The 25,184-nt window shown below is 49.3% G+C and overlaps 1 protein-coding gene across 1 annotated transcript; it reads left to right on the top strand.

The window, feature by feature from the left end:
• Window positions 1-15,108: 15,108 nt before the first annotated feature.
• Window positions 15,109-22,738, top strand: HMOX1 (heme oxygenase 1). The gene is made up of 5 exons (XM_063075393.1): window positions 15,109-15,393; window positions 16,571-16,691; window positions 18,736-19,227; window positions 20,563-20,629; window positions 22,096-22,738. Exons 1-5 carry the CDS (start codon window positions 15,371-15,373, stop codon window positions 22,224-22,226), a joined length of 834 nt encoding a protein of 277 aa, XP_062931463.1. The 5' UTR covers window positions 15,109-15,370; the 3' UTR covers window positions 22,227-22,738.
• Window positions 22,739-25,184: the final 2,446 nt, after the last annotated feature.

Genomic DNA, 25,184 nt, shown 5'->3' with positions numbered 1-25,184 from the left:
TCCGAACCCGGGGCCTTGGTGTTATTAGCACCGCACTCTCCCGAGTGAGCCACGGGCCGGCCCCGAGTTCAGGATTTCTGATCTAATCCAACATCCCTCTGTCACAGATGAGTTCGATGAGGCCCCATGAAGGCAAGTGAGTTTCCCATGGTCACACAGCTAGTAACTCATCTGCGACCAGAGAGATCTAGAATCTCAGGGGGGCCACCCAGCACCCACTCAAGTCCTCCAAACTACCTCCGAGAGGCTCTGCTGATGGGTGGCAAGGTGGGCTCACCTGTGTGGGGAGGCAAGCAGGGCACTCCAGGAACCCAGAGGGGACGGCCAGTTGGCCACTCTCTCACCTGTCATTTCCCCGACATGACATGGTCCATGACATCCCCATTTAGTCCCGACTCCCTCCCTCCCCAGCAGCCTCGCCAGCCCTGCCTCTTTATCTGTAAGCTGGGGGCGCCCCCCACCCTCGCCGGGTTTAGGAAACAGTAGCTGGGCTGCTTCAGTGACCCTGGTGTGGGAGGAGGGAGAGGACTCGGGGGGAAGAACAGCTGGTTCGAGCAGAAGTCAGGACGGGTGAGGGGACAGACGGCCCCTCCTGTCACTGACTCTGAGCACTATGTCCACAGAAGGCTGGCAGGCGAGGCCAACATCTCGAACACTGCCGGTCCCAAGCCAGAGGGAACAGGAGGGTCTCACATTGGAGGGCCAAGGGATGTGACACAAAGCCCTCCCACTCCAAGTCCCTGGCCACCACTTAACCCCACAGCCGCCCCTCCCCCAGGGGAGTCAGGCAGTGCCATCCATGGTGTACACAAGAGAAGCTCTGGAGGAAGACTCTGCTCCCCGTGGGAAGCTGCTACCTCCCCAGTGCCCAGAAAACCTTCTGTAAAGCTGCGATACTTGTCAGCATTGGGGCTGGGCAGGCCACGTCCCCTCCTCCTGCCTCTGCTCTGACTGCGGCAGCACCCAAGGCTGGACAGTCCCCTCAGTGTTAGCCACTATTATGGTTATTACTGATTACCCAATAGGAGTCAGTGCTCCCCTTGCAATGAGGAGAAAGTTCCCCAATTAAGCACCTACTGTGTACCACACACCAGGCCAACCAAGCTCCTATACCCGTGATCTCATTTGACCCTGGGAAGTTGAGATTGTCGTTCCCATTTTCCTGATGAAGAAACTGAGGCTCTGTGGAGTAAAAAGTTCACAGTGCAGACAGCATGGGTAAAGAGTCCAGCACCCAGCTCTGCCTGATGCCAGAGGCCTGGTGCTTTCCACCCCCACCGTCCAGACCGCTTTCCCAGGCTGATGCCACCTCCCCAGATGGCAGGGGCGTGTTCTGGAATTTCTTAAGACAGGACCCTTGGACCTTGGACCCCTGTAGAGGCCTTTGTGAAGAGCTGCCTGCTGAGGGAGCCCCTGAGAACCAAATGCTTCCCAGTATTTGATGATTGGCACAGTGTGTCCATGGACACTGCCACAGGTGGCCTTCATGATGGTCCACGAGCCAGATTTAATGAGAGAGGAGGAAACAGAGGCTCTGCCAAGGGCTCCAGCATGACGCCCCTTCCTTTCAGCCCCTTCATTTCCCACAGTGGAAACTGTCAAGGCAGCAGATGCGGGTGGTTGTCCCAGCTCTGCCACTCACTCCCTAACATCGTCAGCAAGTCCCTTTTCCCTCTAAGACCTCAGTTTCCTCACCTGAACAACATGACACAGAGGCGGGTGCGGGATGCCCTTGGGTTACATTCTCCCAGCCCTGCAGGGCCACCTGGACAGCCAGGCAGGCCCAGTGCAGGCCAGCCCAGGGGCCATTCACATGGTCCAAGTGTGGACAGTGCCGCGGGGCTGTTCAGTCCACTGTCCCTGAGTCCTGTGCTCCTTGGAGAAGCCTGGGACACTCAAGACTTTAGGTCATGCATTTTCCCCAGCCTGTCCCTCTCTTCCCCACCTCCACCTCACTCCTGCTCACTCACTTCGGGGTGTGGGGATGGAGCCAGGTGGCAGGGCCAGGGCACTTTTGTCAATAATCATAAGTATAACAATTACTTTTCATCGAACAATTACGAGCCAGGCATAATGCTAAACATTTAACACAGATACTTTCATTTAACCCTCATGCAAACCTAGCGAGTATGTACTACTGTTATCCCCATTTCACATGTCAAAAAACTGAGACCAGAGTCATTAAAAGACTCGCCCAGGTCACGCAGCTTATCACTAATGGGATCCAAAGCCAGATCTACAGATGGTTTAAACAGCAGGCTTTATAGAGAAGGAACATGTCCTTTGTAGTAACAGATCCTTTTCCTTCTGTTTAGCAAGGGTCTCCCACTTTACACAAAGGCGCTTTTCCTGTCCTGCCCAGGCAAATAAAAAATCTGGTATTGAAATGCATCAAAACTCTGCCACCAACATGCTCGCTCTCGATTTCCTCATCTCCCTTATGAAAAGATTTAACATCACCATATGATATTCTTGCCAAAAACATGTAAATCACAATCTAATCTGGAAGAAAAAGACACATCTAGAATACGAGACATTTCCAAGGCAACTGATCTGCCTCTTCAAAACAGTTCTTCAAGAGTCATGTCATAAAAGACATTAAAAAGACAGGACAACCAAAACGAGCCTTGAGTGGATTGTGGGAGGGTGGGCACCCTCTAGAGAGCAGTTTTAGAGACAACTGGGGAAACGTGAATGTGGACTGGCATCGCAGGACATTCTGAAGTCAGCACTAACTTTCCTTAGTGTCAGAATGAAAATGTCACTTTGCGTCCTTGCTCTTGGGAGTGAAGCATCAATTGACTCTCAAATCCTTCTGAAAAACTGAAAAACAAAAAATGAAAGAGAAAGGGAGAGAGAGAAACCAGAGAGCAAACTATTAACCGTGGGTGACGTCGGTGAAGGGCGTGCTGGTGTTCCCCGCGCTATTCTTTTCCGCTTTGGGTCAGTCTGGAATTTCTTCCAAATATAAAGGCAGAGAGAGGAGGAGAGGAAAGAGGAGTTTGGATGGGCCCAACATTGCAGAGCCCCTCCCGTCTTAGGGTCTAGGGCGCCGCGTCAGTCAGTCGGCCAGAGCTGCATAACAAAGTGCCAGACTGGGTGGCAAGAGAAATGTGTGTCCTCACAGTTCTGGAGGCTGGAAGTCCGAGATCAAGGTCTCGGCAGGGTTGTCTCTTATGAGGCCTCTCTCTTTGGCTTGCAGATGGCCCTCTTTTCCCTGTGTCTTCGCATGGTCTCCCCTCTGTACCAGTCTGTCCTCATCGCCTCATCTTATATGGACACCAGTCACATTGAATTAGAGCTCACCCTAATGCAACTTATTTTAACCAAATCACCTCTTTTAGGCCCCAATATAATCTCCAAATAGTCTGAGTTACTGGAAGTTAGGGCTTCACCATGTGAATGCTGAGGGGACATGATTCTGCGCATAACAGACCTAAGGCTACCTCGGGCTTCCCGCCACCCCCAAACTCCACAGGTGAGAGAAGCCTTTTCCAGCCGATTCTATTTCTCTTTCCTGCACAGCCCTGCTGGAAGGGAGAGTCCTTCCTCAACTTCTCCTCCTCTGTGCCTGCCATCTCCCCCAACATCTTTCTCCCCCCACTCCCAGCTGCCCAGCCAAAGGGGCAAAGTCCCACCAACTGACCTGTGAGCAGGCTCCTTCCCACCGCGGGTTCAGCAGAGCAGGCCTCTTTCTGGAGCCCCAGAGTTTTCCTTCTTCCTTAGCAGGTGCATCCCTGACACCACCCCCACCCCAGGTCACTCTCAGCCAAGCAGCTCACTTCTTGCCGAGCACTGAGCTGCTCCTTCCTCCTGGCTGTCATTCAAATACACTAAATCATCCCCCCATTATAAAAATCATATTTGCTATAGAAAATGAGGGAAATACTCAAAGTTTTCAAAAAAAGTAATAATTTACTTTTACCTATAATTAGGCAAAAGATGTCAGAAGGCTCTTTTGCCCAGTCATCCTGCTCTTGAGTTTTTATCTAAATCCATAATCAAAAAAGCAGAAAAACGCTTTTGCCTGAACATGTTCCCTTTGTTGTTATCTACAATGATGTGTAACCCAGTGTGCTATGGTTTGAATGTTTGTCTCTTCCAAAGCTCATGTTAAAATTTAATCCCCTTTTAATGGTAGGGTATGGAATTGGACTATGGTATTAGAAAGGTTTGGGTCTTTAAGAGGTGATTGGATCATGAGGGCTCTGCCTTCAGGAATGGATTCATCCACTCATGGATTAATGGGTCAGTGGATTAATGGGTTACCAGGGGAGTAGACTGGTGGCTTTAGAAGGAGAGCAAGTGAGCACATTAACACATTCTTGTTCCCTTGCCATGTGATGTCCTGTGCCACCTTGGGATTCTGCAGAGAGTTCCCACCAGTAAGAAGACCCTCACCAGATGCTCACCCTCAACACTGAACTTCCCAACCTCCAAAACTGTAAGAAATAAAATTCTTTTCTTTATAAATTACCCAGTTTCAGGTATTCTGTTATAAGCAACAGAAAACTAAGACACAGAGTCTGCCTCCCTGGCACCCCACGTCTTGAATTCTGTGAGAACACCTTATCCTTTAATTTTCAAATGCAAGGGCTATAGCCCCCACCATACCCACCAGGACACCTCTTGGTGGGGGGAGTTCACAGTCCCCAAAGTCGAAGCTCCAGTGGCGCAATCGGTTAGCACGCGGTACTTATATCACAGTCCCCAAAGTCTCCTTGCTCTCATTTCATGCTTTGGGAACCTTTTCCATCTCTTTTCTGGTAGGCCCATTCCTTCATTCCCGCGAAGAACCCTGCCCAAGCCTTTTGTGAGGGGGAGATTTTGACTGAGGGTTCTGTGTGGTGAAAAACTACATTGTGGGCCGGCCCGTGGCTCACTCTGGAGAGTGTGGTGCTGACAACACCAAGCCAAGGGTTAAGATCCCCTTACCAGTCATCTTTAAAAAAAAAAAAAAGAAGAAAAGAAAGAAAAGAAAAACTACATTGTGCTCAGCACAGGCAGCTACCCAAGTTTGGTATTAACCACCTCTGTCTGTGAGCCTATCAGCCATTTCTCACCACTGTGAATTTCTTACTAACTGTGTTCTCACCCTAGACCCCTGCTTACCAGCAAGGCCATATGCTGACTTCCTGGGCCCAAGGCATCCTTGTCTTTAAGGGCTCCTTCCTCCATAAAAGAAAAAATTAAAAGATTACTAAAAAATTTATCTAAGTGAAGGATGATAAAAGACCCATAGGATGTCATTAAGTGAAAGGTAAATGGTCTTTGTTCCTCAGTTTTAAGATGGGGTAACTGAGGCCCCAGAGAGACAATCAAGGGTTTGTTGAATTGAGTTGAAGGAGATTGTCCAGTCACTCAGCAGTAAGCACCACCTCCACAGGCAGGTGTAGCAGTTCCCACGCTGCTGCTGAGACTCCAAGGTCATTTGTTAAGATACCCGGTGAGTGTCTACCAGGCATCGCCCCACTTCTGGGCTCCCTTAAGCAGCCCAGGTAACGCTGCACAGTTAATGGCCTGTTAGTGCTTAGAGAGGTGAAGAGGCAGGGGCCAGGCCGGGGGTACAGAGGAGCAAACTGTCGCCACCAAACAGAGAGGGCCCGGCGCGAATACCACCGGGCTCGTCCCGCTCGGCGCCCCGCCCCGGGCCCTTGCTGAGTCATCCTTTCCTTTTCCCAGCCAGCCGCGTGGCTGCGCCTTTCCTGCTGAGTCACGGTCCCGGGCAGCTTTTCGCTGAGCCACGGTCCCGAGGTCTGTTTCCGCTGAGTCAAGGTTCCAGCTGCTCCAGGTTTAATCCCTCGGGGCAAAACCTGGGCTGCCTGGGCCGGAGTCTGGACGTGCCCTGCCAGTGACCTGGGACCTGCACGTCCTTGGCTGGGGCTGAATCCTTGCAAAGTCACAGCAGCCTTTCCACCCTGCCCTTCCCCCACTCCTCCAACCCTCTCGCGCCTCCCCGCAGCCCTGTTTTAGGGAACTCATCTGCGACAGCCCAGGCGCTGTGCGGGGGACTTGACACTTTTTTTTTTTTCTTTTTTCTGTTTCTTGGGGGGGTTCCCACTTCAAATCACAGAGCCCAGTGGTTGAGGGGGGCGGGGAGGGGTGTTGTTATGATACCATTTAAAGGTGGGAGCTATTCAAATAAAGGGACATCAGCAAAACAGCCAGCCTGTCCTTTTCGAAATGATGTCCTTTCAAAGGCTGAGGACATCAAAGAGGCAGGCAACTAAATGCAACGCAGGATCTCGGGATGGAGCCTGTACTGGAAAAGGGCTATAAAGGACGTTATTGGGACACTGGGCAGTATATGAATACTGACTTTATATTAAAGGAGTTCAGAGCATGCCACCCCAAGACATGCCATTTTGGCATAAGGATTATTTTGAGCTAAAGGCACTTAAAAAAACAAATACAAGAAGATCGCTCTGACCTTCCCCTTTTTCCTCCTAAAGCAGGAGATAAAACCTCCATATGGAAGACAATTCCCCATACCAGGTGGAAAATAACATTCTTATTATCAATGGCAGAAAGTTGAAATTAAGAGAAATCTGTACGAAAAAACCTTGTTAAAGCTAGCTCTTTATAGTCAATTTTTTACCCAATAACTGCCCTAACCCAAGCGCTTTTGCCTTGTCATGTTTTCAGATTACTTCTCTTTTTTCATCTCAGCCTCTAAGTGTTTGGCTCTAACTTCTTCTTTGAGTCTTCATTTCCTTAAGAGAGTTCCCATGTCATGTAAACTTATATTAAATAAATTTGTATGCTTTTCTCCTATTAATCTATCTTATGTACATTTAATTCTTAGGCCCAGTTGAAAATCCTATGAGGGTAGAGGTAAAATTTTGCCTCTCCTATAATATAATGAATTTGTATCAAAGTCAAATTTTCTGATATTTATAATTGTACTTGCAATTACAAAAGACTGTCATCTAGGTATAACACGTGCTAAAGAATTTGGGGATAAAGAGGCATATGTCTACAACTTACTCTCAGATGATCTAGGGGGGAAAAATAATGTCTATATAAATAAATTATATACGTGCAAATATATCAAGAGAGAATGATTACGGTAAAACAAATGTGATGAAATGTTAACAACTGGGGAGTCTGGATGAAGGTATACAGGAATTTTCTGTTCTATTCCTGCAACTTTTCTGGACATTTGAAATTATTTCAAAGTTTGTGTTTCGAGAAAAAAGTAAAGATGAGGAAACTGGGATTGAAAACTCCTGATTGAGAACAAGATTTGTCAGATGTTAGTGCCCAGAAATTTTTTTTTTTTTTTTTTAAAGAGGACCGGTAAGGGGATCTTAACCCTTGACTTGGTGTTGTCAGCACCACGCTCACCCAGTGAGCTAACCGGCCATCCCTATATGGGATCCGAAACCGTGGCCTTGGTGTTATCAGCACCACACTCTCCAGAGTGAGCCACAGGCCGGCCCTTTTAAAGCATTTTTTTTTTTTCATTTTCTTTTCTTTTCTTTTTTTTTTTTAAGATGGCCGGTGAGGGGATCTTAACCCTTGACTTGGTGTTGTCAGCACCATGCTCAGCCAGTGAGTCAACCGGCCATCCCTACATAGGATCCGAACCCAGGGCCTTGGTATTATCAGCACCGCACTCTCCCGAGTGAGCCACGGGCCGGCCCCAGAAATTTCTAAATAAAAAAAAGGTTCTGGCTGAATCATGAGAGGGGAGGGCTGGCCCGTGGCTCACTTGGGAGAGCGTGGTGCTGACAACACTGAGTCAAGGGTTAAGATCCCCTTACCGGTCCATCTTTTAAAAAAAAATAAAAAATGAAAGGGGAACTGGATGGCCCTCTGACCAAAAGTAACAGCTAATGTTTACTGTATGCTTTCTCAGTGCCAGGCCCCACTCTAAGCTTCTTACATATATTAAATTGATTTAATCTTTACCACATCCCGTTGAGTTGATGCTCATTTCTCATTTTGTTGGGTGGGGAAATAAAAGCTTAGGGGGTTCGCGTGTACACGGGTGGTAAGTCGTGGATCCTGGATTTGACTGCAGTCCTTTTGCTTAGAGTTCATTGCTTTAACCAGTCTACATTATACTAGGAGTACCTTCATTGTGAACCAGGTTAAACCAGGTTTTGAAGCTATAGTCAGGCTCTATTTTGGCCAGACTGCCTTAGCAGTCTATGCTGTCCAAAGACTAGACTACTGCCGTGTCTGGCTGTAGGACTTTGGTCAGTAAACCTGTGCCAGTGGAGGCTGGACAATGTTTGAGGACGATGTTGTTCTTTCACCGCCTCAGGCCCAGGGGCTCCTAGACAGATGGTTGTTGTGGAACCTGAGTAGGTTTAGAGCCAGACACACCTGGCCACAAATCACAGGTGAGCTGTGTGACCTTAGGCAGGGAATTAAACCCTACTTGCTAAACCTCATTAAGTGTGTAGCAAATGCCTGCTTGTGCCAGGCTCTGGGCATAGGAAGGTGAACCTGACAAGGTCCTTGCTGCCATCAAGGAGCTCACAGTCGGGGTGAGGGTGGGGAAAGGTGGGGTACAAGGGAGCCCAACAGCAGTGCACCATAAGCTGGGGAAAGCCTGTGCTGAGTCTGTTTTACAGCTTCATGAAGATATGATTGACATACAATAAACTGCACATGTTTAAAGTACACAATTTGATGAGTTTTGACACAACCCATAAGCTGTGACACTGTCCCCTCAGTCCAGATAAGGAATTTATTCATCATTCCCAAAAGTTCCCTCCTAGTTCTTGGTGATCGCTCTCCTTCAACTAGGTAACCACAGATCTGATTAGATTAGCTAGCATTTTCTAGAACTTTCTATAATTCTATATACATTATATGTATGTATGTAGTAAGCGGAATTATATACGAAATGCCATTTTTAGTCTGGTTTCTTTTACTCAAAAAAACAACTTTTAGATTTATTCATGTTGTTGCATGGGTTTGTAGTTCATTCTTTTTTATTGCTAAGTATCTATTGTATGTTCATACCACAATTAGTTTATCCATTCACCTGCTGATGGACATATGGGTTGTTTCCAGTTTATGACTGTTATGGATAAGTGAACATTTGTGTACAAGTCTTTGTATGGACATATGCTTTCATTTCTTGTAAGTAAATATCTAGGAGTGGAATGGCTGAGTTCTATGTTCCATGTGCTTTTAGCCTCTTAAGAAATGACGTATGAGGTTGAACATCTTTTCCTGTGTTTAGTTACCATTCCTAAGTCTTCTTTGCTGTTCAAACTTCTTACCCATTTTTTAACTTACCTTTTTGTCTTCTAATTAATGAATTGTATGAGTTCTTAATATATTCTACATACAAGTCCTTTGTTGGATATATGTTTTGCAAATAATTTCTCCTTGTCTTTGGCTTGCCTTTTATGTTTTGTAACTGTGTCTTTTGAAGAACAAAAATTTTTCATTTTGATAGAGTCTAATTTATTAATTTTTTTTCTTTTATATTTTGTGCTTTTTTTGTTGTATTTGAGAAATTGTTGCCAAATCTAAGGTCACTGAGATTTTTCTCCTACGATTTATTCTATATCTTTTACGGGTGTAGCTCTTTCATTTGGATCTATGATTCATTTCTGGGCTGAGTCTTGAAAAATGACAGGTCATCCCCCTGGCAAAGGGGTCAGAGAGGGCATTCCAGACAGGAGGAACCACCTGACAAAGGCCTCGGGGGATGCTCACCTTGCTGGGTCAGGGGATGGCAGGTATTCCTCTGAGACTGGAATGCATGGTCTGAGGGAGTGAATGGGGTGAGATCCCTCCTGCTGGAGAGATGGGCAGGGCTGAATGTCTAAGAACCAGGTGTGCCCCACTAAAGAGCTTGCACTTTACCCCAGGGAGCTATTGAAGGGTGTTAACCAGAGGAGTAGTACAGTCACCTGGTTACCTTATCTGCAAAATCAGGCACAGGAAGAGGAATAAATGAGATCAGGAATAGAAAGTGTTTCAGCCAAGGCTTAACCTCTTTTGTATGAGAGGGTGTGGCTCCCTTCCAGGAGGAGGCTGTCCCAAAGGGTCATGCTAAGCAACCTGTGTTAAATGTTAACATTTCCTATTAGATCATTTGTCTTTTCTTATTACTTTGGGGAGCTCTTTTATTTGGAATGTTCATTTTTTATCTGTCACATGTCTGGCAAACATTTTTCTCACAGTCTGTCGGTAGGGTTTCAATCTTGTTTATGGAGTCTCTTGCCATCAGAAGGGTTCGGCATTTTGCAGTCCAGTCTGTGGATTTTTTTTTTTAATGATTGGGTTTGTCTGCCTTGCTGAGGAAGGTTGCGTTCCATGTGGGCTGCAGATCACCACTTGGGACCCTGTCCTGCAGGGTCGAGGAGAGGACCTGTCCTCTCTGGGTCTGGTGGGGCATGCGTGTGACCTGATTTACTTGGGATGTCCCCTGCTTGAGTATACCTAGTCAGGGTCTCCCCATGCTCTCTGCTCACCATCAAGCTGGGGCAAGAGACCACCCCTCACATCTCCCTTCCCCCTACCCCCCTCCTGCCGGCCTCAGCTGGGGCCTCGCCTTTGTTTTTCACTATGGCAGGCTTGTGAGCCTCAGTCCTGGCCCCCTCCCTGCTGCCCGAACCACTTCTGTTTTCTAGTGGCGCCTCGAGATATTTCCACATTCCCCTTGTGCAGCTGCGTTTCTGCTGTGTCATGGTTGGGAGGGGGGACTTGCCAAGACAAGGGAAGGCAGATCTTGCTGAGTCACTAGCTGCTTCCTCAGCCTCCCTGGGTGGTCAGTGAAAGGGCAGTGTTAAAGGAAGGCAGAAGGAAGCGAAACTTCTGGAAAAGAGCAGAAGCCTCTTGTTTATCTCTACATCTTTACATGTGGTTTGCAAAGCCCTGTCCCATACATCTCAAAATTGGCATGTCCAAAACAGAGCCACTGACCTTCCTCCCAAACCTCCCAGGTGCAATAAACCAGCATCTCCATCTTCCCAGCTGCTTGGACCAAAAACTTCAGAGCTATCCTCTTCTCTCTTACGTCCCATTTCCTATTCTTCTGAACTTCTTGATGGCTCTACCATTTCTCACCCTCGCCTGGTCCAAGACACCATCATTTCTCCCCTGGAGTACTTCTGCCCTTGGCTGCTTTCAGCCCGGCCTCACCCTCAGCAATCACAGTGGTCCCAGGAGGAAAAGCTAAGTGAGATCGCATCACTCCTCCGCTCAAAACCCTGCAGTCTTCATATCTCCTGAAAGATCCCTGCAACAGCCTGCAAGGCCCTACGGGCTTGTCCACCCATCTCTCTTTGACCTCCTTCCCCAGGCTGTCCCCTCCCTCTCTCTACTCCAGCCACACTGACCTCCTTGCTGATCTTTGTCCCATTCCAAGCTTGGGGCCTTTGCTCCCCCCTTCCCCAGCTCCCACCCTGTGAAGTCCACCCTGCCTGACCCTGACTTAACGCTGCAGCCCACTGAGTCCTTCTACCACTTCGCATCTCCTGACTTTTCCTTCTGCCACACCTCTTCTGCCTCTAGCAGGAGAAAGTTCTCTGCTTTTAAGGGCTCCTGTGATTAAACTGGGCCCATCCAGAGAAGCCAGGATTACCTCCCTATTTTAACCTTAATTACATCTGCAAAGTGGAATCAACCTATTCAAAAGTAATGTAACATATTCACGGGTTCCAGGACTAGGCAGGGACATCTTTGGGGGGCCATTATTCTGCCAGCCACAAATGACTCCCACCTCCTGGGTTTGCTAAAGATTAAATGAGACCATCCTCTGCAGAGTGCTTGGCTCAGAGCAGAGATCAAGTAAGATTTCTTTCTTTTTTTTTTTTTTTCTTCTTTAAAGATGACCGGTAAGGGGATCTTAACCCTTCACTTAGTGTTGTCAGCACCACGCTCAACCAGTGAGCAAACCGGCCATCCCTATGTGGGATCTGAACCCGTGGCCTTGGTGTTATCAGCACCGCACTCTCCCGAGTGAGCCACGGGGCGGCCCAAGATTTCTTTCTGATTTTCACACCTGTTTGTCATCTCCTGTGCCCCTGCCCGCTCTCTGGGTCATTTTCCCTACTTCCCTTAGGATCCTGAGGATGCCCGCATGCCCTGGCAAGGTAGGCTCCTATCATCTTCAGCCTTGTACCCCAGCACACAAACAGAGCTGGCCCTTTCCAGCTGCCAAAGCATTTGGCTCTGAGAAGAAAGCCCTGAGAAGAGGGCAGTGGGTTATCTGACAGAACAAACGCTTTAGTGGTAGAATGCCAGACATCGTGCTGGGAGATCTAGACTGTGGAGGCAGAAAAAGGAGCTGAGGGGGAACCCCCCAGGGTCTCTCTATCTGTCGCTGCCTGCTTCCCAAAGCTGAGGATCTGCCCCACATATGAGTGAGGTGGGCTTTGAGTAGGGGGGTAGTAATTTCCTATTGTAGCTGTAACAAATCACCACAAACATAGTGGCTTAAAATAGTATGAATTTAGGGCAGGCCCTGTGGCTCACTTGGGAGAGTGCGGCGCTGATAGCGCCAGAGGCTGTGCGTTCGGATCCTATATGGGGATGGTCGGTGCACTCACTGGCTGAGCGTGGTGCGGACCACACCATGCCGAGGGTTGCAATCCCCTTACTGGTCAGAAAAACAAGCAAAAAAAAAAAAAAAAATACTACGAATTTATTTTCTGGAGGTCAGAAGTCCTAACATGGGTCAGCAGGACTGTGTTCCTTCTGCAGCTCGAGGGGCGAATCTACTTCCTTGCGTTTTCTAGCTTCTAGAAGCATCGCTTGGCTCATGGCCCCATCCTCCATCTTCAAAGCCAGCAGTGTAGTATCTTCCACCCTCTCTCTCTGTCACTGTTCTTCCCCTGCTACGTCACCTTCTGTATCTGTAAGCCTCCAGCCTCCCTCTTATAAGGACCTTTATGATTACATTAGGCCCATGAAGATAATCCAAGATAATCTATCCATCTCAAGATCCTTCACTTAATCACAGCTGCAAAATCCTTTTGCCCTGTAAGGTAACCTATTCACAGGTTCTGGGGATTAGGATTTGGACATCTTTGAGGGGGCATTATTCAGCCAGCAGAGCTGGAGAAAGAAGAGCATTTGGATCATTACGCTGCAGAGGACATGGAAGGGGAAGCCAGGAAGCTGAGCCGGCATGCGGAAGGCCCCAAGCTCACCACTGGGACAAAGGACAGGACCAGAACAGAACAGCTTTGGCCTGGCCTTCTCTACTCCAGCGGAGCTGGGGTCTGTCCTAACCAAGTCTGGGGCTTCCTGGGGACAGCTGGAAAAGGGAGCAAGCCTGGACTGGGAGTCGGGAACCCTCAGTCACCAAAGGCTCTGTCTCTAATGGTGGACAGCCTGGGCAAGTCCCTCCCCCTCTTGGGGGACTCTGTCCCCCCGTGTTAAATAAGAAGGCATTAGATCACATGAGCTTTACCTTCTGGGATCCCTGAACTGATAAGCTCTGGATCTGCAGATGGCAAGCTTTCAGATCTTCCCACTCTTCTTCCCCAAACTCCTGGACCCTCTTTGAGAGGGGTTGGAGGGTGGTGGTCAGGAGTGTGGGGTCTGGCTTCAAAGTGCCTTGGTTTGAATCCTGCCTTTGCCATCACTAGCTGTGTGACTGGGGAAAATCACTTAACCTCTCTGTGCCTCAGTGTTCGCAGGGACACAATGATTCTTATTGTACATACTTTGCAGGGCTATTGTCAGGATTTGGTGAAATTGCACACATAAAAGCTCTGCACATAGTAAGTGCTCAATAAAGTAGCTAGAATCACAATTTGTGATTGTAGCTTGGTTCCAGCCATTTCTGGCAGCCTGGCAATGTTACAGTCTAACAATATTACACGCAAGTACTTAGAATTGTATCTAGTACCAGTAAGTGCTCAGTGAATATGAGCTATTATTATAGTTATCATTATTCATAGAAGCAGAGGTGGTTGTGTACTTTACCAAGCATCAGAGATTCCTAGACATCCATGGGTAGAAGGGACCACAGGACTCAGCCACCCCAATCCCCCTTTTGGGGAATCAATGACTGACAGGCTGTCCTTAAGCCTTCATTCACATTTCTTCAGAGGTGGGGACACTTGCTACCTCCATTCCCAATGTCCTTGTCAGGAGCAGAAGTCACCGTTTTCAAAAAATTTAGAATCAGAATTATGGCATTGGGAAGGGACTTCAGGAATCATCTGGTACATTTGTTTTGCCATCTTAACTCACCCAGTGACACTGTTCCCCCCTAGCCCTCGTGCAGAATTAATTCAATAGGTGATCAGAGAGGACCAGTTCTGCTCCAGGCCTGGAGCAGGTACTGGTGCTAAGAGCCAAGCCACACCCGACGTGCCCTGGAGGAGAGTCTCAGACACCCAAGCAGCTAGGCAGTCTGTATGACAAGTGTCCCAGTCCAGGTGTGTGCCAAGTGCTAACAGAGTGTGAAGGAGGCAGGCAGAGACTTGGACCCCCCTGGGGGGCTGTTTCCCCATTTCCCGCTTCATGAGCACAACACTTCATCCCCCCAGTTTCCCCATTTTCCCCATCTTTAAAATGGGAGCCACCTACCCCACAGGACAGTTGTGGGGGTGAACCGTGAGAACAGTACAGCCTCTAGCATTTAGTAGGTGCTCAAAATACAGGCCCTAAATGTACATTTACAGGGCGTGTGAGGAGTCAGGCTGTTGGCAGAGGGATCCAGGAGGAGGTGACAATTTAGGGAGCCAGCTCCCAGCACAGGGGAGGAGGGGACTGCAGGGTCTGGGTTGGTAAGCCCCTGATGTTGCCCACCAGCCACTTGTTCTGTGAAGCTCTGCGTCCCAGCTTTCCAGAACCTTCGAGATTCCTGGGGTACCGCCACCTCCCATTAGTGGGTGGGGGGCTCTGGAAGGGACAAAGTCGAACCTGGCACAGGCAGCTGCTCAGATTTCCTTTAGTTTCTTTTTTTTTTTGTCTAAGCGTCCTGTGGCTGGACTTTGTTTTCCGAGGGTCATATGACAGCTCCCCTCCACCCTGCGCCGCCGGGGGAGAGCGGGAAGCAAGCCCCGCGGGTGTTGCAACTTCGGGCCAGAGAGTGGGAATCAGCTGTTTGGACGGGCCCACGTGACCCGCCCGAGCATAAAAGGTCGGCGCGGCCACGGCTAGGCAGTCACTGCTTGCCTCCTCCCATCGCGGCTGTCGCTCACGGAGCCAGCACCGAGCGAGCCCAGCACCGAGCGAGCCCAGCACCGAGCCTAGCACCGAGCGAGCCCAGCACCGAGCGAGCCCAGCACCGAGCCCAGCACCGAGCGAGCCCAGCACCGAGCCCAGCACCGAGCGAGCCCAGCACCGAGCGAGCCCAGCACCGAGCGAGCCCAGCACCGAGCGAGCCTAGCACTGAGCTCGCACTGAGCCCAGCACCGAGCAAGGCAGCACCGGCCGGATGGAGCACCCCCAGCCCGACAGGCAAGTACGGGGCGCCCCTCCCTCGTTGCCCAGCTCGCGGCTCAGTCCTTCCCTGACACACAGCCGGGCAGCGACAGAGAGGAGGAGCCAGGAACTTGGGCTTTGCAATCAAGAGGAACTGGGTTCCGATCCTGCCTGTGCCGGTGGGGTAGCTGGAGGAAGGAAAGGTGATTTGCCTGCCTGGCACTCTGGTGAGGAGTGGGTGACCAGATGGGAGTGTTCCCTCTGGTATCCGGCCTTCGAGGTAGCCAACTTTTATTTTTTGGTGTCCAACTTTAGAGGTGTGCTTGGAGATGCTCTCCCTTGATCTGGGATCCCTGGGGCTACCTCAGCCTGGGTGAGAGTGCTTGGTTCTCTTGGTGGCTTCTGCCTCCCTCTAGCTGTGAGGCACCTGAGCAAGACATGACCTTGGCTGTGCTGTTCCTCGTTTCACAGAAGGACACACGGTTCAGGGAGGCAACATGCACAAGGGTGCCCAGCCAGCAGGTGTCAGAGCTGGGATTTGAGCCTTGGTCTATCCACCTCCAAGTCATGCTCATCCTCTTCCCCCAAGGATTTGCTGAGCATGTACAGAACAGGAGATGATGTTTCTGGAAGGGGTGTGGGAGAGAAGGAAGAAGTTATAGTTCTATGGATTCGGGGGGATATGGACACATGGCAGAAATGTTCCCAGAAAGGGACTTTTTCTTTGAGTAAAGCAGAATTTCTCAGGCTTTTTAGACCTAACGCTTTCATGAAAAGCATAACATTATAGGAAGTCAAAAGATTTGTTTCTGAAACTTGAAAATAAATGAATTAAGTATTGGGTCTGAAAGCCAATCAAAGCAATTACATCGTTGACTGTGACTGTTCACGCTGTCTGCAGCTTCTCCCCGGGTTGTGTTGTACTTCCTGCCCTCCCCTGGGAATAGCTGGTAACAGCCTCCCCCTTGGTTTGGGGGGCTACATTACGTAGGATTTTAATGACTAAAGAGTGTTTACGGGGCTGCATCTTAAGTGGTTGGGAACATGTCCTGTGTCAGATTGGAAGGCTGGATTTATTTCTGCAGATATAGTCTGATAAAGCCAAAGTCTCTGGAAGGACTGCGGACAGGTGGGTGGCACCCTCAAGCTCAGAGGCTGGGAAGAGCTCACCCGATGCCAGCCCCTGTTCACCCGCCCTCCCTTCCCTCTGCAGCATGCCCCAGGATTTGTCAGAGGTCCTGAAGGAGGCCACCAAGGAGGTGCACGCCCAGGCAGAGAATGCTGAGTTCATGAGGAACTTTCAGAAGGGCCAGCTGACTCCAGAGGGCTTTAAGGTATGTGGCCCGGTAGGAGGAGCCCTGGTGGAGGGTGTGGCAGGTGCAGGTATGCCCAAGGCTCAGGCCAGTGATTTAAGTGGGGATTTGGGGATGCTGAGGGACCAGATCGGCATGTCCAAGGGAGTCATCTTACAAATGATGACACAAGCTCAGAGAGAGGTCACACGAGTTCATGGCCTCCTAAGTAGTATTGTGGAAAGGCTGGGCAGCAATTCCATCAATTGAACACCCTATTTTTAGGGGGGCATTTTATACACTTAGTTCTAATCTTTGCCTCAACCCTGCTGTGGAAGATGAGGACAGGAAAGCTCAGAGAGGCTAAGTGACTAACAGAAGGTCACACAGCCAGTAAGTGAAAAGGTCAATATCAAGCCAAGACCAGTCTCATTTCAGGGCTTGCGCTCCTGACCTTATTCTTATTGGCTTCTGAAGGCGAGAGATAGTATAGTCTTAGCAGGACCACTTTCTAGGGGACACCCATCTAACCTCCCTAAGCCACCTTTTTCCCATCTGTGAAATGGCATTTCAACAGCAGGGTTTTCTGAAGCACCCACTCTATGCCAGGCACTGATTTGGCTATTTCCTGGTACTGTTGTGAAATTCATGCAAACGGAAGGAAAGAGCTTGACGAAGAACCAGACAGGTGTTAGTGTGGGTTGTTGAGGTTGAACAGAGTGTGGGGGTGGAGAACTATAGACCTTCATCGCTCTTTTGCAATCTGGACCCTCCCCCACCCTGATTCCACCACGAGAGATGCTTCGTTGAGGAGAGATTTAACATGTAGTTCCAGGGTGGTGGGGCCCTTGGGAGTGTCCTGTGGGTAATGAGTTTTCCTGATATTCCTCTCCCTCCATCAAAAAGATGACGTACACCCAGTTGCTGTGATGTGGCTGTGGGGAGCCTGGAACGGGAGGTCACCTCTGGAGTACACCCTCCCCGGCCACCACAGACTTTAGATCTTGCCTCTAAGTCACAGAGTTCAAAGTGGGCACCAAGATCCATGAGAGAACCCAGCACCCATTACATTATGCTGCTGGAGGTGGCACTTCTCACAGCCTCTCTGATCTGAGCACTAAGTGCCAGGCTGCACCCTGGGCTTTGCCTGAATCATCTCACTGTACCCTAACACCAGCCTCATGTAGTATGTGTTTGGATTATTCCCTTTTGCGGGGGAGGAAACTGAGGCTTGACTTGCACAGACTCATACAGACCTCAGATCATCTACTGCCCTAGGTTGGTAAACTGAGACCAGAGAGGGCAAGTGGCTCACCCAGGGTCACACAGCCGAGGACTGGCAGAACTGAGGTTAGAACTGGGCCTGTCACTCAAAAACCCAGACCCTTTTGTACCAGGCTGCTGGGCTTTCTGTCCCCTTGAGGAATGGGGCTGCCGAGAATGTTTATGGCTCAGAAATAACTTGGAAACCTCAACTGAAACATCTTACTTCTGTCCTCCTTCAAATTTGAACTGGAGTACTAATGTGTAATGGCTCAGGGAGCCCTGAGCCAAAGTTTGCCAGGGCCTGTCACCCCAGGCCAGCGTCCAGAGGTGGTGGGATACAGAGTGGACCTCCAGGAAGGAGATTGTGCTCTGAACATGGTCACACAGAGGTCCAAGGCCAAAGCCACCTGGCCTGTTTCCTTTAATCAGGTACTCCCCTGCTCTAGAGCCATGGTAGCTCCCTAGCCTGGGCTTGAATCCAATTCATTTTTTACTAGCTGTGCAACCTCAATGTCCCATGTCTTCTCTGAGACTTAGTTTCCTTCTCCGTAAAATGGGAATAGCAATTCCTTTGTTGGGTTTTCATAAGGATTAAATCCAGCCTCATGTTTTACCCAGTGGTGTAAAAGGGTTTTAGGCCAAGAAAGTACATGATTCTATTTTTCTCTTGTGAAAGTCCCTCTGGCTGCTACGTGGAGAGGATTGGAAGGGGCCCAGCGGGGACAAGTGGTGAGGGTCTTTCCCGAGGCAACAATGAAGGGGATGGATGGTGGGTGGGGGTCTTCTACACAGCTGGCTTAGAAGCTCACTCTGCTTTCAGCTGGTGATGGCTTCCCTGTACCACATCTATGTGGCCCTGGAGGAGGAGATCGAGCACAACAAGGAGAATCCAGTCTACAGTCCCCTCTACTTCCCAGAAGAGCTGCACCGCAGGGCCGCCCTGGAGCAGGACATGGCCTTCTGGTACGGGCCCCACTGGCAGAAGACCATCCCCTACACGCTGGCCACACAGCGCTACGTGAAGCGACTGCACGAGGTGGGACGCACAGAGCCTGAGCTGCTGGTGGCCCATGCCTACACCCGCTACCTGGGCGACCTGTCCGGGGGCCAAGTCCTCAAGAAGATTGCACAGAAGGCCCTGGACCTGCCCAGCTCGGGTGAGGGCCTGGCCTTTTTCACCTTCCCCAACATCGCCAGTGCCGCCAAGTTCAAGCAGCTCTACCGCTCCCGCATGAACTCTCTGGAGATGACCCCCAAGGTCAGACAGAGGGTCATCGAAGAGGCCAAGACTGCATTCCTGCTCAACATTCAGGTGAGGGTCTGGCAGTCCAGGGTGACCACCACCTCCCCCAGCTGCTCCTCCAAGGGACACTTCTCTTGTTGTAGGGGAGGGTGCTGTGGGTCTTGGGAGCCGGGGTTCCAGTCCTGCCTCATACTAGCTGGGTGATTGTGGGCAATCTCCCTACACTTCAGTTTGCCCATCTATAAAACAGGGATAATGATAGTACCTACCTCTTAGAATTGTTGTGAAGGTTAAGTAAAGTCCCTACAACAGTGCCCAGCAAGGGTAAGCCCTCATTACTTAGCTGCTGTCATTATACGGCAAGAGAACCACAGTTGTAGCACTCTGTGACAACAGTTTGTGACAGCATGTAAGTTGTGTGTGCACTTGTGTATAGCCAGGTTGGCACTCCAAGGGTTACAGCTGCTGGAGACATGGCCTTTGCCTTCTGGGGACTCTCAGCCCAGCCAGGGAGGCAGGTTACATCTTTCTACAAGTGTCTCTAATCCAGGGGAAAGGGGGTTTGAGCAAGATTTTGAAAGATGAATTCTTGGGCAGATCTGGAGGGGCTGTGTGTTCCAAGTCGGGGTGGGGTTCCTTCTAACCCAGATGTAGCAGGGTCCTGTCACTCCCCTCACTACCTGGAGGCACTCTGGGGCTGGGCTCCCAGCTCCCACCCTCCTGGTTCTTACTCCCAGCCTGGGATTACAGAAGAGACCAGTCCTGGCACCTGCTATGGAGCAATGCCTCTCCCATGCATCCTCCCCCAAATCTGATCAGTCCTCCAAAAAACTCTGTGTCTTTCAGAGGTGTAGTCAAAAGAATGGGGGATTTGGAGTCAGAGCCCATCTGAGGGCTGGCTCCTGATGCCTGACCTCTGGGATGGCCTTGGGTAAAGCACCTCACCTGCAGGGGCTGCATGCAGTTCCCTTGTCTGCACACCCAGCCTGATAAATACCATGAAACACAGCTTGCCGAGGCTACACCTCATAGGCCTAAAGTTGAGTGAAGAAAGCAGGCTGCGGAAGAGTGCATGTGCTAGAGTGTCATTTACATATGGTTTCAAAACAAGCAAAACGGTACTTTCATAGGAACACAGAATAAGGGCATGAGTGAGGGCAGTGATCTCCAAATGCAGGGTGTTGTTACTGATGGAGAGAGAATGGAAGAGCTGGCAGAGGAGCCAACAGTGCTTGCAATGTCTCATCTCTTAAGTGTCTTTCTCCGGGTGAAAGGTATATGAATGTTCAATATTTTTCTTATGCTTTTGTTGTTTCCAAAATATTTCATAACAAAACTTGAAATCCCACCTTCATGCCTACACCATTCCTCACTGACACAGCATGTGCTTCTTTTGTCTTTCAGCTGTTTGAGGAGTTGCAGGAGCTGCTGACCCAGGCACGGGGGCAGCGGAACTGCAGCAGGGTGCAAGGTGAGGGCTTCCCAGGAGGGCCTGGCTGTCTGTCTCTAGTGTCTCCCATCTGTCTTCTGAATGTTTGTACGTGAGAAGCAGGGTGCAGGCAACAGGTCAGCCTTCAGTGTGTGGCTCTGGACAAGCCATGAAACTTCTTTATATCCATTTCTCCACCTCGAAATGAAGGGTGGGCTGGTCATTTAGCTCAGTTGTGAGAGCACAGTGTTATGACACCAAGGTCAAGGCTTCGGATCCCCATACTGGCCAGCCGCAAAAAAAAGAAGAAAACAAAGGGAGGTTGATCTAGTTCTAGTTCTTTGGCTCAGAAGTGCACAAACCCCCCTCGGAAGTCATGGGCAACCCACCTCCCCTTCATTTAGACTCCTTTTTAGGCCCTTTGAAGGTTCCTGAGCAGGCCCCCTGATGTGGGGCAGGGAGTGGAAGGTCCAGTTACTAACCTGCCCAGGACACTGGGAAGACTTGCAACCTCTGGGTCTTGTGGCATGTGAGCCCCTCCCTCACATGCCTCTGAGAGCCATCGAGACTGGCCGCAGTGAGAACATCCGGGAGACTTCCATAAAGACCAAAACCTGCCACAACATGTCCCCTCACTGAGCCTAACACACCAGGGGAGGGAGTGTGGCTTTGGGAGCAGGAGGGAGCAAAGAGGTAAAGCTCACTTCCTGCTTGGCAGGCGACTTTAGGCTTTCCCTCCTAGTGCCACCCAAACCCACCTGGCCTGTGGCTCTCTCACCTTGCCAGGATCTGTGCGGTAGGGGGACTTCACCCTCATGCAGCAATTCTCAAAGTGTGGCCTCAGTACCCTCTCAGGGGGTCTGTGAAGGCAAAGCTATTTTTATGCTACGCTACTACGATTACTTTTTTTTGCCTTTTTTAACTCTCATTTTCTCATGAATGCATGTTGGAGTTTTCCAAAGGTAGTATGTCTAGACCTAGAGAACACTTGCTCTGTGCCTGTGGCTTTGGTGGATGTCCCGCCCACCCAGGCTGCAGGCTGCCTCTGGCCGGTTGAGTGTACATGACTAGGGATGGGAGTGGATTTGAATTTTGACCTCAGAGGTTCTACTTTCTAGCTACTGCCCCATCACCACCATTTTTAGAAAATGTATAAGGGTTTGAGACGAGGATTTACAGCTCAGACCTCATCACCTGTAAAGTGTAAGAAGGGGGACTTGCTGACAGTAGGCAGAAGTTTGAAAAACATGCATGGGGCCCAAGAACTTTCTCCCGGTGTGGCCTGGCTGACCACAGAGAATGGACAGCTTGGAGAAGTAGTAAGCTCCTCATCTTTTAAGGTATTCAGGCAGGGTCTAGAAGGATACCTGTTTGTGCTCCAGCAGAATCCTCCATTGAGCTGGGGCTGTGCTAGAGATCCTGAGGCCCCTCTGCTTTGCTTTTCTGTCACATCAGACACCCCCATGCCCACCTACCTGTTGTTGACCTTGCCCCCATTTCTCTTTCAGACTCCACCCCCAAGGAGACTCCCAGAGAAAAGCCCCAGCTCAACGTCCTCTCCCAGGCTCCGCTTGTCCGATGGGTTCTTACACTCAGCTTTCTGGTGGCAACAGTTGCCGTGGTACTTTATGCCATATGAATGCAAGCGTGCCGGCTCCCTGGGGCCACGAACTCTGTCCAAAGGAGGACCCTCTTTCTGGAGAGGGAAAATCTCTTGGTTGGCATCTTTATCTTGCACATGGGACAGTTTCAGGGACCCCAGCCCTCTCCCTGTATCCCTCTGGAGGAAGGAGCCTGTGGCATCTTCCCCAACCAAAAGCACATCCGGCCAATGGCCTGAACTTGCCAAGTGGGAAGAGGGGCCCAGCTCTGCCTCTCAGCATCTCCAGTTCCTGCACAGAGCCCAGAAGCCATGGCCAGAAGTAGCAGCTGTCCTAGACCTCCAAACACCCTGATTTCATTGTATCTTTGTTGGCACGGCCATGACCGCTTTCCCTGTGGGCCATGGCAACTTTTATACAAATGTGCAGATGTTGTGTCTTGTGTTTCTGTCTTATTTTTGTTGGAGCCACTCTTTATTCCTGGCTCAGCCTGAACTGTGGTATTTTGTTTTGTTCTGCTGTTTTTATAGCAGGGTTGGGATGGCTTTTGGGGAGTGGGTGGGTGGGGAGGGAGGTGTTTTATTTTAACATCACTGTGGCCTTGGTCTCTAACTTTCATCTGAAATAATAAACAACATTATCTGATAGTAACTTGAAGTATTTTTGTGGGCTCCGTTATCCGTGGGGAACTGACCTTTTCCTCACTTGTTTCTTGAAAGACTGTTGGGAGAAGAGGCGGCAGCAGTGGGGTTGGCAGTTGCTGGTTTCGGATGTTGGGCTCTGTTTGAGAACATGAGGGGTGAGCTTTAAGCAGCTGGTGTACAACCTGACTTAATGCAAGACTCACCTGTCCTGAGGATGTGGTTTCCCTGTTAGGCTGAAATGAGCAGGTTCTGGGGTAAAATTTATACATTCTATACAGTGACTCTTAGGGACTGGAGTGAGATCCCTGGGTTCAAATTCCTACTATTCCCCCTTGAGGCTGGTTCCTTAACCTCTCTGGGGCTCAGTTTTATCACCTGTAATATGCATAAAGTGATACTACCCCACCTGTCTTGAAAAGCAAAATGCCAGCACTGTACACCATTATTAGCTCCTGTTATGCAAGGTGGGAGACCAATGCTTTGCGATTCTTGTATTGTGGGAGTCAGCTACATCATCTCTATGTTAATCCTCATAGCAAACCTGTGAGGGGCATTACCACTATCTGAGGGTCAGGAAGGATTTCAACCAGGTCTCTCCAGCCCTATAACCCAAGCCATTTCCACTGCCCTAAGTTGTGAAAGCCACCAAAGTACTAAATATGCAACCTCCCAATCTGGGAAAGGGGAAACCCTTCACTGGAGGTGTACTGGACAGAGCAGGGGACAAGGCATTTCCTTATACAACCGGTACATGAGGACTGGGAGTCAGGAGACCTTTGTCCCTAGTTCTGGCTGTGTCACCTATGTCTGGAAACTTGAGCAAGTCACTTCAAGTCTCATTTTGTTCATTGGTAAAACAAGAACAATACACCTACCTCCCACAACTAGTGGGAGGATCCAGTGGTGTCCAAACACCAGTCTGTGCAGGGTGGCATCAGAATCACCTGGAGACACTTAGCCATGGAATCCAGGGTTCCACGCTGAGGGGTTCTGATTCTGGAGACCTGGGGTGGGACTCCAGAATCGCTATTTATGAAACATGCCCTGGCAGATTCCAATGTGCAACTGATCGATTCGGGAGCCACTCTTTATGAGACTATGTGTGCAAAGCACAGGCATTCAATTTTAGTACATGTGCTACTAAAGCAAGCACTAAAGCTCAGGCATTCAAACAGCAGCTGTGGCTCTGCCGCCCTGGCAGAAGGAGGCATCTGCGAATAGGGCATAGATAGTTACTGTGGTGACAAAGGAAGGGAGGGAGAGGAGAGAGAGAAACAATCTTGAATTCTACTAATAGGAGAATGAGTGAGTAATTTGTATTCTATCAATTGTCAAAGACGAACAAAGCTAGACATTAGTTATAGTGGTAAGGACAGATCTTCATGGGTAATAACTACTGCAATAGGGAAAAGAGTCCCGCTTGAACTGAGCTCATCTTTGATTTGTACCAAGGTGGATAGATATTTTAAAGGGAGATTGAGGGAGTAAGTGTTGGGCAAGTGGTGCTTAGTAGAATTAGGAAAGTGAAAAACTACAAAGTGTTTGTCAGTGTAAATGCAATTAAGCCAGCTGTGTCTATTTGGCAATTATCAAAGTTAGGATTCTAGCCTCCCACAGAGGCTGGGAGACAGAGGTGTCGGCTGGAACAAACAGTAAAAAATTTTTGGCAGCCTTTAGTTTTCTCAGGATGGCACTTTGAGAGAGGCTAGGATCATCTTAGAGATGTGGTCTTGAGCTATTAAAACTATTAGTTTTTGTTCAAGTCTTTATAAATCAAGGTTGAGTCTTAGTTGAGAAGGCTCAAAGGAATCTGGCTAGAGTTTGGGCAAAGAGAGAGTCTTTATTACCATACTGTGGAAAATTAAGAAGCTGCTAAAATACAATGAACTAAATCTATGTCTCTTGGTGCGGGGTTCTGTCTGTAAAGCATTAGTGAGAAAAGCAAGTTTCAGATTCATTTTATGTTACTTTTATACACTCTAAAAATACACATAATTTTGGGTGGGGTTACATCCAAATGTTTATTAAGTTAAAACACCCATAATATAGTAAGTTGAACTTACACAAATAAAAAGACACTTAGAAATAGATCTGAGGCGCCAGCCCGTGGCTCACTTGGGAGAGTGTGGTGCTGATAACACCAAGGCCATGGGTTCGGATCCCTACATAGGGATGGCCGGTTAGCACCACACTCACCCAAGTCAAGGCTTAAGATCCCCTTACCAGTCATCTTTAAAAAAAGAAAAAGAAATTGAACTGAGAACAAGGGGCATAATTTTTTTTTTGGCAGCCTGCCGGTATGGGGATCCGGACCCCTGACCTTGGTGTTATAACACCGCACTCCAACCAACT

The sequence above is a fragment of the Cynocephalus volans genome, chromosome 12 (genome assembly GCF_027409185.1).
Source record: "Cynocephalus volans isolate mCynVol1 chromosome 12, mCynVol1.pri, whole genome shotgun sequence".
In the NCBI taxonomy this organism is placed as follows: Eukaryota; Metazoa; Chordata; class Mammalia; order Dermoptera; family Cynocephalidae; genus Cynocephalus; species Cynocephalus volans.
Note: the sequence above shows the minus strand (reverse complement) of the source record. Positions and strands in the feature narration are given on the sequence as shown.